General features: G+C 38.0%; 1 protein-coding gene across 4 annotated transcripts in view; it reads right to left on the bottom strand.

The window, feature by feature from the left end:
- LOC116301676 (uncharacterized) overlaps window positions 1-13,191 on the bottom strand; it is a 33,611-nt gene extending 20,420 nt beyond the window's left edge. For 2 of the 4 annotated variants that reach the window (XM_089038939.1, XM_089038933.1), the window contains exons 1-4: window positions 12,903-13,184; window positions 12,711-12,809; window positions 3,900-4,077; window positions 868-3,215 (exon numbers count right to left, since the gene is read on the bottom strand). In XM_089038939.1, the coding sequence (XP_088895065.1) occupies window positions 868-3,215; window positions 3,900-4,077; window positions 12,711-12,809; window positions 12,903-12,963 (2,686 nt within the window). In that variant the 5' untranslated portion in view covers window positions 12,964-13,184. Of the gene's footprint in view, window positions 1-867; window positions 3,216-3,899; window positions 4,078-12,710; window positions 12,810-12,902 lie in introns of all 4 variants that reach the window. The other 2 variants (XM_089038943.1, XM_089038949.1) reach the window with 2 other exon arrangements.
- Between the last annotated feature and the right edge of the window lie 866 nt (window positions 13,192-14,057).

The raw sequence follows: 14,057 nt of genomic DNA on the forward strand, positions 1-14,057 counted from the left end.
AAATGGGAAAAAAATACGCTCAAGGTAGACTAGTGAAGAAGAAGAAGAAGATGATGGTGGTGGTGGTGGTGATGATGATGGTGGTGATGATGATGATGGTGATGATGATGATGGTGGTGATGTAGAGGATGATGGTGATGGTCAGGATGATGGTGATGGTGCTGATGGTTGTGAGGATGATGGTGATGATGGTGGTGATGTAGAGGATGATGATGGTGATGATGGTGGTGATGGTGATGGTCAGGGTGATGGTGATGGTGCTGATGGTTGTGAGGATGATGGTGATGGTGATGATGACGGTGGTGGGTATGATGATGATGATGATGATAGTGATGATAATGTTCTGGTGGTTGTGATGATGTGATGTGATATTGATGGTAATGATTGATAATCATTATCATGTTGATGCTCAAATATCAAAACTAATTGAACCCCCTAGATGACCGCTTTCGCTCTTGGGAAAAACGTTATGAACATACAGTCAATGTCATTAACGTTGTCCACCAAGAGACATTTACACATTTACACATTTACACATTTACACATTTACACATTTACACATTTACACATTTACACATTTAGACTAAAAGAAATATCACGTTTCCTCGAACGTTCTGGCATAAGACAAACGCTGAAATACCATTCTCCATCTTAAATCCTAACTAAATGGTCGGGGCATTCTGGATTTTTGATTCACAAGTTAAATTTTACATTTAAAGTTCAGGCTGACGCACACGAGGCAAAGAATACATAATGAAACACGTGATATTTCTTTTAATCTAAATGTGTAAATGTCGAAATGTCTTTTTTCGGTGGACAACGTTAATGACATTGACTGTATATGTTTAACTAAAAAAATAACCTTACCTAGTGGACTGAACATGTTGGGATTAATCATGGCCTCGGGTACAACCACAAGAGAACCCGTCAAAGGATCCTGCATGACAACACCTCCTCCTTGCGAAGGGTCCATCATATGTTGCTTATATAAACCACTATAGAACATGGCGGGGTCCACGGGTAACATAACTTGCATATCAGGCCTCACGTTTGAACCCATATACGGTGAATTCGTCTGGTAAGGCATGTTACCAGCCCCGTACATATACGCTGCAGCTTGTAAGCTTCTTTCGGCGCTTTCACGCGCTGCCAGATCATTATCATTCGTGTTTCTCCGAGGTGGGAAGTTTACTCCAAAAGGAGTTAGAAAAGGAGGGTTGCTAGAGCTTGAAGTGGTAGTGGCTGGAGAGGTGATGCGCGAGAGTCTAGGAGACGAAGATAATCGCTTTTCTTCGGTACGTATGCTTCGTTGTTGGCTATCTTTTTTGTCGTCGATGATTTTAAGGTCTTCATCGTCAGAGCCCTTACTACTCACATCACTTCGACTACCTTTATTTTCAAGCTTGTTGCTTGTTATTCTAGGATTTGTCTCGGGAGATTGATTCCTCGAATCCACCTCGTTATCTTTCCTTCCTTGTTGCTTTTGTCTCACATTGGATCCAAACTGACCGGTTCTTGCAGCATCACCTGATCTACAAGAAGCCGCCGCGCGCTCCATTTCAAGTTCTCGTTTCTCGAACATTTCTAACGTCGCGTTCGGCGGCACGAACACTTTGTCTTGACTGAGTGTTATTCTATTTGAAGCCCGTGGTCGTTCGCTTTGACTTGGGTATCCCGGGAACTGGTAAGTCCCAAATGACGAATTATTATTTCGGTCGTTATTCTTTTTCGTTTCGTCAACTGAGATAGCTCTGTTGTTATTCAATGTGTCAACAGTTCGCCGCGGATAATCCCCACCCGGGGTGCCCTCAGGAGCATTTTTCTCCTGTCCTTTGACTGCGCCTTCACGCATGCTACCATGCCGCTGACCTTCGTCTTTTTTGCTTGCAGCTTCGTAACCAGAAGGTAACTGATTTCGCTCGTTTGAGTCTGAAGAAACAGTAGCAACGTCTGAATGTGGGAGCCTTCCATTAGAGAAGTAATCAGAGACCTTTTGTGGGGTCTCGCGAACAGACACAACGTAGGCCATACCTTGGCGAGGATACACCGTCACTTTATCAGATTTTAAAACACATTTTCTGTCGTCTTTCACCTTATAGCGAACGTTTTCAGGCACAACTGGTTTTTCGTTCTTACTCAAGTTCGCCTGATTTCTGGAGGATCCATCTTGATTTGACACCACCGAGGATTTATAATTCGGATTTGTTTGTTCTTTTGAGTTTTTATTCGTTTCAGCACTTGGCGCTTTTGGAGCGTCTTTTGCGTACCGCGATGCAGAAGATCTATCAGGCGATATCGAAGATTCTTTCACAGAATTAATAGTTCGACTTCGAACGTCTTCAGTATCCTTGAAATTTTCTTTCTCGCTGGGTCTCTTAGGTTGAAACGTCCGTGCGTATCCGTAGCCCTGGTACGCAGAATGTCCAGGATAACGCGGAGATAATTCAGGAGGATTCCTTTCCCAGGCGTAGGGAAAATGCCGTTCTCTACTCGCGAAATTCTCTTGAGGACGAGAACTGCTCTCGTGTACAGAATGTGGAAGATAGCTTCCTCTTGTTTCTGGGGTTTCTTCAGTCCGGCTAGGATTTTCTCCCGCCGAAGAACGATGAGACACGAGTGCTTCAGAAGCCGACGTAAGAGGATAGTCCTGCGTCAAATACCCCATAGGGGGTCTCCATACCGACCCAGACATAGACTGCCTCTCGGTGACCTCTGCTGTGGAATTGGCGGGAAAATTAGGACACGAGAAACCTCTTGGCGCGATTGGCGTCAATTTGGGCATCGATGCATACATATTTGACGAAGTTGTAACAGTCTTTTGATAGTCCGTATTTGGAGTATAATCCCCCGGGTGAGATACCGGGGTAAGAGACTTCGTGTAGACAGATTGTGTTGGATATGAACTGAAACCTCCGATCGTTCTCTCCGAGCTCGACATCTCAGTCATTTGCTTCGATGTCGTATTACGTAAGTCTCCGTTCGTTGTGGCCAGCGGGTTCTCCAGTTTGTCACGTGATCCCCGATAAATGTTCAAGTTTCTGGACGATTCAAGTTCTCCGTTTCGATCGGTGAATTGTCGAGTGTATTCGTCACTGGAAGGTCGTGATTGTCTTTTGTCGGCAGGCTCTTGTTTTCGCGAGTCTGGTCGGTCGGTAGCAATCTTTATGACACTTTCTGTTCGAATGGGTTCTTTGGGATCTCGTGCAGAGTCGGGCCTGAAAGTGATAGATAAAAAGATTATCAAACCGAATGAATGAATGAATGAATGGACAGATAAACTAGCCCATGCTAGTGTCAACCACCAACGAAAAACACTCGCAAACAACACACGAATGAATGAAAGAAGGACAAACAAACAAACCAACGAACCACCGAAAAACGCACTGCGCATGCTCTGAAGTTTGGCGGGAAACTCGTACACGCGTCGTGTTTACGAATAAAACCATTGGATATTTAATGGCGTTGGGAAACCTTTTAAGGCTTTAAATATTTAACGTTTCGTGTTTATTTTTTTCCTAACACACCACTTTAGTTGTTCTTTCCCCTGATCAAGTAATACGAGAGAAATTTGTATAATACAAACGTCGTTGTTTTACACGATAAAGAATTCAATTCACAAGAGCAAAGGGATTTTATTGGTCTGCCATCTAACCACAGGCAGCCCAAGCTGGATTGTGGCGCCGGCACTTGATGGTGCAAAACCTCTATTGATGGGATGCAAGCATTCCCAAGAGAGTCAAAAGACAAAAACATGGCGACCATCGTGGTACCGTTAACAATGGATGCTAATGAGAATCTTTTGTTAAATGGTACCAACATGGCCGCGATGACGTAACGTGCAAACGAAGAGTCAGATGGCCTGTGTAGAAATGTCAATAAAGCTATGTAACACTACTAACCTGTCTGCTGGGGTACTCGTCGACGATCTGTTCTCGCGCATGTCTTCACCATTAGCAAGCCGCTGACCATAAACACCAGGGTATCCAGGAAAACCAATCATTTGGGGTCCGTAGAAAAAATTGCTTAAAGCTCGAGGATCCATGGGGTTTGTCATGTATGGTAAACCCATACTTGCTCCTGGACGAATTGAAAATAGGGATGGTTAGCGACAAGCATGATGAGAATCGAAAAAAATAGGCGCTCAATAAGCGCATGTGGCTACTGCCATAAGAAATTTGATGATTTTGATGATTTATGATTCATATAGCGCCTTTCTATATGAATATAATCAAAGGCGCTTTACATTGAGTTGTGAATGACAGATTGCTTTTATGCAATTTACAAGCATGAGAGATGTATAGTATGAAGTGTAGGCACTGAGGGTGGTCACTGCCAGGGTTTCTTTACGTCCTCAGTGGTTCTTTTACGTCCCTCCGATATTGGTTAGTAATGATGAGTGTGGAGAGACGGGACCGCCATTTAAAGTGGTCATCCGAGCCACTTGAAAGGCTAACCATTTGCAGATGTGAAAAAAGGCAGCACTTTTTCCTCAGTTATTTTAAGACCCTGAGTGTTGGTCCGGCCGGGACTCGAACCACGACCTCCCGCACGAAAATCCGATGCTCAACCAACTGAGCGGAAAGGATTGGAGGAAGTTGGTAGCCGACTATTGAGATATATGAAGGATATATAGGTAGTTGAATTAGCGATTTTGGTGAAAAAAATGTAAATGTTAAAAGTAAAAGTTTTTGTATATACAACGAAATGTTGATATTGATTTTGAGTTTAAGGGCTTAGAACAAAACATACATTTCCCATTACCAATGTTAATTTATGTGTTTGTGTGCTTTGTAAGATTGACATAGTGGCTTCGCCTCTACGAGGCAATAACCACAAAAATACTATTAGCCATTATTACTATTTATACTATTATTAGCACATATAGCGCGCGTGTGGCCACATTATGAATGATATTTTTTTGAACTTCTCAATTATCCCTTTATATTTGATAAAGAACGATTCCTTTTACTCTGATGAACAGAAATACAGCGTAGTTAATATTCAGCATAATAAGTACGTCAGGTAAGTGGAGAGAAAAAGTTTCACGTGACATTATTTTCTCGATTTTTCTTTCTATCGTTTTCGTATGATCTTTTTCCTCTACACTCTTCTTCTCTTCCTTTATTATTTTTTATCCGTATTTTTCACGCAAATCACCAACTGTGTCGACGTCTTTCTTTCTCTCATTCTCTCTCTCTTTCTTTCTATCATTCTCTCTTTCTTTCTTTCTATCATTTTCTCTTTACCTGTTTCTTTCCCTCTTTCTTTCTTTCTTCCTTCCTTTCTTTTTTCCTTCGTTTCCTTTTTTCTTTTTTCCCTCGTTCCCTTCTGTTCTTTTTTGTTCTGGTCTTTCTTTCTTTCGTTTTTTGTCCTTTCTCTTCGTTTCTTTCTTTCTTCCTTCCTTCCTTCCTTTCTCTCTTTCTTTCTTCCTTCCTTCCTTCCTTACTTCCTTCTTTTCTTTTCAATCTTTCTCTCTCTATCCTTTTTTGTCCTTTCATAGAAACTCGGTCACTAAAACATCCATACAAAATTAAAAAAAAAAATCAAATTTTAAATAGCCACAAATATTCCGGGCGGATAGATAGTAATTCACGACACTTCAAACCGCAAAGTGATTGATATTCTATTTAAAAGCTACTGGCTTCCCACTGCTTGTCTTCAAAAGCACTCTTAATAAAAACATACGTCTGAGGGCACATATAAAGTCAATACAATTTAAGGATTAAGAGAATGAATTCTCGATCTTTCTCCGATATTTGGCGAATTCAATGCTGAAAGTAGATCGATTCGCTGATATAAGAGCAATCGAAAAAAACCTTACTGATTAATATTGAAACGACAAGTCTTAATTAAATTGTTGATAAAAATAAGTTTAGGTAGCAATAAATAAGACTAAAAAAGTACAAAATGGTTTGCAAACAAAATATTTTATTGCAGTTAGGGTTTGAGTTCCGTTTTTTTTCGATGTCCGCGTTTCGTCGTTTGCCGATTTTTCACGTTCTTTTCGGTTCTCGTTCGTTCGTTTAACGTACATTTTGTAATTCATTCTTTTTCTCTTTTTTTTTCGCAACCTTATATATCGATAAAATCTATCTGTTTTGTCTCCTTCAAGATAAGCGCTGCTTTTTTTACTAACAAAACGTAAACAACTCTGCGAAATAATAAACTCTAAAACTAAAATTTTTTTTCGATCGTAGCGGCAATTAAGAGTCTTACAACCAATTAAATTAGCTAAAATTACAGAAATTTAGGTCTACAGTGTTAATTATACCCGGCAAAGATTAGAATTTTATCATATAAATGGAAAGTGCAGGGTACTGACTTACGACACGCACATGGTGTGTATGCTAACAGTGAAATGGCTTCCCATAACAAGCATGGTTATCGTACTACAGCGAAATGGCTTCCGATTATGACAGTTTCGTGTAAAGCAGTGATAGTACAGCGCTGACATACAGCACATATTCATACGGCTCTATATATTGTAACAGTGAAATGGCTTCCCAAAACGAGCATGGTTATCGTACTACAGTGAAATGGCTTCCGATTAGGATAGTTATCGTATAAAGCGGTGATAGTGCAGTGCTGACATACAGCGCATACACAGCTCTTTATGTTGTAACAGTGAAATGGCCTTCCATAAGAATGGTTATCGTATATAATGATAATGATAATAATAATAATGGGAAGTTCTTGTTTAGCGCATTCATACGACGTCTCAATGCGCTTTACATTAATGACCAGTGGAGGACTTTACGGGCTGCATATTAAGGCGCTAGTAGCAGCCGTGCAGCTTACAATCATGAGTGATTTGTTAGTACATTAGTGTTATGCCTCTAGACAGGGATAGGCTGTTTGTTGAACCGGGAGACAATCCCCTACTCTTACACGAATGATTCAACAGGTTCTTTTATGTCCCCCATATGTAACAGTTAAATGGCTTCCGATACGAATGGTTATCGTATAAAGCGGTGATAGTACAGTGCTGACATACAGCACATACACGGCTTTGTATGTTGTGACAGTGAAATGGCTTCCCACAAAGTGTGAAACGTATGGTTCAGACTGAGAGAAATCACAGGCTACAATATGCCGTAGCACTGAAATGGCTTTCGATATGAATGGCTATCTATAGATGGAATACCTAAGGAGAGGATACGGTATCCCTCAACTGAAATGGATTTCCATGAGAATGGATAACGTAAGTAGGGGAATGTAAAGTGATCTCTTATAGAGCAGCAACGCACAGGGTAAAACATCCTGTAGCACTGAAATGGCTTCCCATACGAATGGATAACAAAAGCGGGGGAATTCACCGGTATGATTTGGTTATGGCTTAGAGCACTAACAGGGTACATAATCCTGTAGCACTGAAATGGCATCCCATGAGAATGGCAATGCTATGATGTGGATTTCACGGCACGATATGCATAACGGCTTCCATTATTTTCCATTCCTCACATGCAACGCTACTTGGAAAATTATTACGTTGGAATAAGAAATATGCCAAAATTATTCACGTTAATGGAGCAAAATCTTACCAAATTTTTGCCTTTGAAATGCTTAGGGCGAATTTTCATATCAAAAAAACGTACGATATGAGGACTTTGAAATGGCTTTCGGCATCTAATAATCCTTATTGGATGGTTTCATTTGTATCTGGTCAATAAATTTTAACTAACGGATATTAATAGGCCGTATTATGAACATGATAAATTGTGGGTGTTAATATATACTTTATCACTAGATATTTAGAACGGACAAATTAATAAATATCTGAGGAATATAGGAGATGAATTAATTTGATGCAATTTTAGAGTTTTTTAAAAACATTCATTCATTCGTTCGTTAACTTGCCTTTCTTTGTCCCATTTATTCACTAGTTTATTTATTCATTCGCCATCATCTATCTATCCATTCATGATTCAGTTATGCTTTCTTCCCAACAATAAGTTTTCATTTTATGCAGTCGCTCGTATATTCTATCTTCCATCCATCCATCCCATCCCATTCCTCCATCCATCCGTCCCATCCATCCATCCCATTCCTCCACCCATCCATCCCATTCCTTCATCCATCCATCCATCCATCCCATTCCTCCATCCATCCATCCCATTCCTCCATCCCGTCCATCCTTCCCATTCCTCTATCCATCCATCTCATCCATCCATCCCATTTCTCCATCCATCCATCCCATCCATCCATCCACCCATTTCTTTTTTTATCTAATCAGCCCCTATACATATCTCTAACTTAACTGTATTGCAAACTACACACTAAAGCGCATTCATTCATTTAAATTCTCATCTCCAAATTCTTACAAAAAGCTGAGCCTCTTAGCATTATCCTTAAGAAATGAGACAACCTCGATTACGGCCGATGGAAATTATACTTAATACATTCTCGTCGCGTACACCACGAAATGAAAACGAAAACGTGACTCATAAAATTAAAAATGCACAGTTTTCAGACGCAACGAGTTGAAGAAACCGAAACGCAATACTGAAAGTAATACTTTTGAAAATTTCCAAAACACGACTCTTAAATGATTAAATTAATTGCAAACTAGGAAAGGAAAATAATACGAAAGGAAAAGACCTGATCTTATGAAATGCGTTCATGGTAATGTTTTCAATCGACGGATAAGCGAAAGAGTTGGAATTAAACTCGATCGAGGGGATTCTTACGATGAAACGGCGATCGACCAATATTCCGAAGTAACTGAGAAAACAAATACTAAATTTCCAAAAAGGTTAACTTATATCGAACTAAATTAATTTTTTTGGCCACGTCAATTATACGAGAAAGAAGAATTAATTGCAAAAAATAAATCCCCCCCCAAAAAAGAGAGAGAGAGAGAAGAAAAAGATGTTTGCAAAGTTCAGGAAATGAAATCAATCAATCGTATCATCCCTGCTTTCTTTCGTTTTAAAATATCCAATTTATAGGCAGAATTGCAGGAAGCTTAACAGATGAAAAGTCTAAAACTCTACAAAACCTATATTGCATTTTTTATTATTTAAATGAGGTATAAATCAGTCTTATACTTCGAGAAGAGAGAGAGAAAATGTGAATACACTATAAACGTAAAATTTTCGCCTTTGCAACTTAACCTAAAATAGTGAAAAAATAGCTGAATATTTGAAGTTAAAAGTCGTCCAATTTTGTAAGAATAATTAAGTATTCTGTATTCTTATGTAGCGAAAACCAAAAAATCTTTTTTTAGTTATAAATTCCAAGGGAAAAATTTATATTGAAAAAAGTACGACAGGATTGTTTTGAGAATTAAGTGAGAGACTTAAGTCTTAAACGGATCCTTTTTGGAATATCAAACTTTACGAGGAAAAAGAATTCACTATTAATAGTTCACTTGGGAAGTTGACGAAGACGAAATAATTTCTTACAATAATTTAGCCATTTTTTTGGCTAAAAGAAGAAGAAAAAAACGAGGAAAGCTTGTATTGTCAGAGGACTTATATACAAAAACTAAAATAACAAAATGTTCAACGATACAAATGTTTATATAAAGAAATGACGGTAAAAAGTAACATATTAAGAAAGTATTGAAAATTCTCGACGTCGTTTTTTCGCTAATCTTCACTAGTATATATTCCTACAAACTAGTTTTGAATAATCTATGAAATATTTTTTTGCTAATCTTCACTAGCATATATTCCTGCAAACTAGTTTTGAATAATCTATGAAATAAAACATAATAAAAATTTTAGCAAAAAAATTCAAATTTCGCTCTAATTCAGTAATAATTTCAACAGCAAAGAGTAATGATCGATTGATAGCACGTCAGTTACAATAATAATAATAACACTTATAGAAAATTGTAGATTTAACAAAGTTGCCGACTCTGATTTTACAGCAACTGAAAAGTTTTTTCTTAGATGGGAAATTAAAAGAGAAACCATGCCAAAATATAAAAAGCCGACTTCAAAAACCATGACATAATGAATCAGTCTTAACACACTACGTCAGGAGAGTTCATGTATGAGTGAATTTATACAAGCACGGCCGCTGAAGAACGTTTTTCAAAAAATTGAAATTCCTGTATTTTCAACCACTAACTTTGAATTCAATTTAACTGAGATAAATATTACTTAGCGATATAAATATTTATAGCTTTTATTAAAAAAATAAATTTCTGAATACGATTGCTTGGGGTATATTGAAAAAAAAAATTAACAGATGCTATAAAACCATTCATAAGCAGAAAACAACGTATAAGTGAGAATAAAAACTCCGAAGGAATAAAACACTGATTCAAATAAACAGTAATCTTTATGTTGGCAAAAATTATGTTTAAACAGAGGGCTGGTTGGTTAAATATCTTAGAGTCTTTGGTTTTGCCGGCAAAGGCAGTCGATCGACCTGTCCTTCACTGGTTGTCTTTTTTTACGTGAATTTGCATTGCAAAAAAAAACTAATTTTAGCGACCAAATAACAACAGAAGTTATGTTAATAATGAAAATGCATAGACTGGTGAGCTCAATACAAGTACAAACGGCTTAAGACTTCGTAAGAAAAGAAGAAAGAATAGTACGTTTAGAAGGGGGATTATTGATTGAAGGGACTGATAAGAATTTTTTCTAAAAGCCAGACATTTATGATACGTGGTTCGGAATTCATACCACGACGTTGGCCATTCAGATATAGATAGACAAAAATACCTATGGTCTAGAATTACAAGAAAATAAGATTAGTATAACCTCAGCTACGGTGTCTGTAGTAATCTAACCCAAAGATTGCAAATACAACAATCTAATACATGTGGTAAACTTAAATCTTAGTTCTGCTCTGTTGCACGATAAATTGTTCCTCATAACACCCTCATTCAATCAGCAGCGTACAAACACTTAGAACTTTTCCGTGGACTCCTATTAAGATCGTAAAATATATATATATATCGAAGCATTTTGGCCACGCTATTTATTTCATTTTACTGAAACCATCTCTTATAAATCGTTGAAAACATCAAAATTATTTTTTGTCAAAAACATGTTGACGAAAAGACCAAGGAATATAAGTACGTAGATGATTATGGTTCGTGCCATGTTTAAAATAAATCGACTATTCTTTGTGAATTGAGCTGCTGTTTAGTAGACAGGGGTTTAGTTACAAAAAGGTTCATAAATTATACAACAAGTGACGATATCAGTATAGAAGTCATCAATTTTCAAGATGTTTTCTTGGTCGTTTATTCGTTTCCCATACAACGTAAAAAAAAAAAACACAAATAATAATTCTGGTAAAAACAAAAGCTTTTAGGTTTGGAAGCTTATATTTTGTAATCAAAAACAACGAAAGTGTTCATAGACCTCAAACACAACACGTACCACCACCATATGACCAAGATTCAAAAGAACGAAACTTGAATAATTATAGTGTTTTCTTGTGACGCGCGTGTCTCCGCGGAGAAACAGAAACCAACGTTTGGTAAAAAAATAACCTCGCTTGCTGCATTTACCATACTCAATCTAGGCAAATAAATAATTTTCCTGGATTCTCAAATCTATAGACAACAAGACTGCAATTAAGCTTTTTAATCAAGAAAGACGGATAAGCAGTTTAACATCTTTTTCTGAGCCAACAAATAGAAGAAAATTACCGCTTCGCCACGCCAGACTCAAAGCTCATTTTACTTTCTATTTCCGCAGGTCCATCTGTTCTGGCTGCTTTGAGGACGATCGCTGAAAATCTTTCTACAATTTCGAATTATAAAAGCAAGACGGTTAATCTTCTTTACAAGATCAATCGAGGAAAATTGTTTTTAGGCCGTTTTGGTGAAATCTTTTTTGATGAAATTTTGGTTGTCGTCGAAAATAGCATAGACAAATACTTATTTGACATGGAATCTGTAAAATAATTATTATAATGACATCTTTAAATCTTTTTGAACAGGACAGAAAGAGTCAAGGCTCCAAATATTATAATTCCTTTCCTTGAAAATGGCTTTCGACTTACGAAGGAAAATTGAGATTAAGAAGTTCGAATTTGCACGCCACCTCGTTCACAGAAAACGTGAAATTACGAACGAGCAATATGTAAACGTACACAAACGAGTGAATATAAAGTCGGCAAAATTTGTGGTAGAAGATCTCTATTATCGCTTATAAAGTCCCTTTAGAGTCCGTTATTGTGGTACTTTCAGTGACACTGGAATATTTCTTGTCGAATGATGGTTTGATGAGTTCGTAAACATTACCTGCATCGAAAAAGCACTTTCGATTGTGTCACAGTTGGCCGCGAATCGTAACATGATTCCCAGTGTAAGGACTATGCTACACGACTCTAGACTTAAATTCTCCCTTCCAATGGACAAAATCAACCAAAAAATATGACCTACTCGAAGAATTATCAACCCTTAGTAAGGGAAAATTATCTACGAGTCAAAATCTCGCGATCCTAGGATGAAAAACTTGGTCGAGATTTTGGGAATGCGGCCACGACGTTAGGTAACCCAACGCCGTTCGAACACTTTACCTTGTAGATTGCCTTGTGACAAATTCAGAACTTTTACCTTTGAAACGGTTCTTACTTTCGATGGCAGAAACCTCTAAGAGGTTAAAATTAAGTTCCTTATAGTCTTATAGTCGGCAAAATTCGGATTCAGTACTTTGGGGATAGTATTTTGAACAAATTCGCACAATTAATTATTGAAGGTTGGGGAAATAAAAGTGAGCCACCAAGTCGACTCTTACCTGGAGTGTTCGCATGAAGATACGCTTGCATTAACGGTTCTGTTTTCCTTGTATTAACTCCTTCAATTCCATTCCTATCCTCTATATAGCGTAGGTTATCTGTGGATGATTCAGTAGAATTTTTTCTTTGACCGACTCTATTAATACCAATAATGCCCGCTTGATTCTCGTGAACGGTTTGATGAATGTTACCTTGATCCAATGTCTGTAACTTTGCCTTCGAAGAGCTCACTTTTTCTTGCGATCTATCCATGATCCTATCTGAGGAACGATTTGACTTGACCAAAAAGGCCTGAAAAATTCATCCAGGCATCATAGGGACGTTGTAAAATTCGACAATAAAGATGAACTAGTAGATTCAGAGGCGAAAAACGTGAAAGCTCAAGCTCTTTTGAGCCCACTCGATAGGGAGATGTTGGGGTTTATGCTTTACAAAGACGTGAACGTTAATTGGCTAAAGTTATCGCCCCCCGCGGACCTTTCTGCCACGCTCGCCAATCACACGAGGGTGAACTCTGTCAAGTTGGCCGATACTTGACACCCCTTGTTAGAAGAAACTCTTGGACGTCGTATGCACAAACTACAAGCTAAGGCATGGACTTTTGTATGTGATTATAGACTGTATACGACTGAACACACCATACTGCTTGTAGCAACTCAAGCATCAAATACGGCAATATATAAATACGAGCCTACTGATGCACATCCAAATTACCCAGCTTCCCGGACGTACTACAAACCACGTTTTCGCAGTTTATTTTCCTGTTTGGCATATCCTTTTACTAATGTTCTCTCTGTTTTTGTGATTGAAGTGTTTTTCGTATGATAATTCATTTTATTTTATCGCATAACTTAGTTGACAAGATTTGATCATTCATGGAAACGGTCTCGCGTCGTCGCAATATTTATTCTTTAAAACGTTTTCGCCTCGGGCGATAGTTTTGTCAGCTGCCAACAATAAAAAGAAGCCATAGGAAAACCTCTGTTTTGTTACAGCTTCAACAATGAAATCTTAGTTCAGTTTTACGAGTGAATATTAGGCAAGACTTCTGTTATTACGGTAACCAAATCCTTTCTGTGGAATCTAATATCTCCGAGTTCCGTCTTGTGAGCTATAATAGTCTACCAGTCTGTCACACAACAATTGATTGATAAGCATTCGGTTTCATCTTAGATATTTTTTTGAACTATAAAAGTCGTTGACAGGTATGGTTTTTTTCTAACAGAAAAATTGGCCGGTGCCAATTTGACGACCTTTTGCAAGAAAAACCAGAACCGTTTTCTAAAGAACTGAGCTCCAGACATGGTCAAAAATATATCTTTACCATGTGAACACTTAGCTATTCA

The sequence above is a fragment of the Actinia tenebrosa genome, unplaced genomic scaffold (genome assembly GCF_029948245.1).
Source record: "Actinia tenebrosa isolate PJP-AT-01 unplaced genomic scaffold, QUT_ActTen_1.0 PGA_scaffold0__85_contigs__length_37466705, whole genome shotgun sequence".
In the NCBI taxonomy this organism is placed as follows: Eukaryota; Metazoa; Cnidaria; class Anthozoa; order Actiniaria; family Actiniidae; genus Actinia; species Actinia tenebrosa.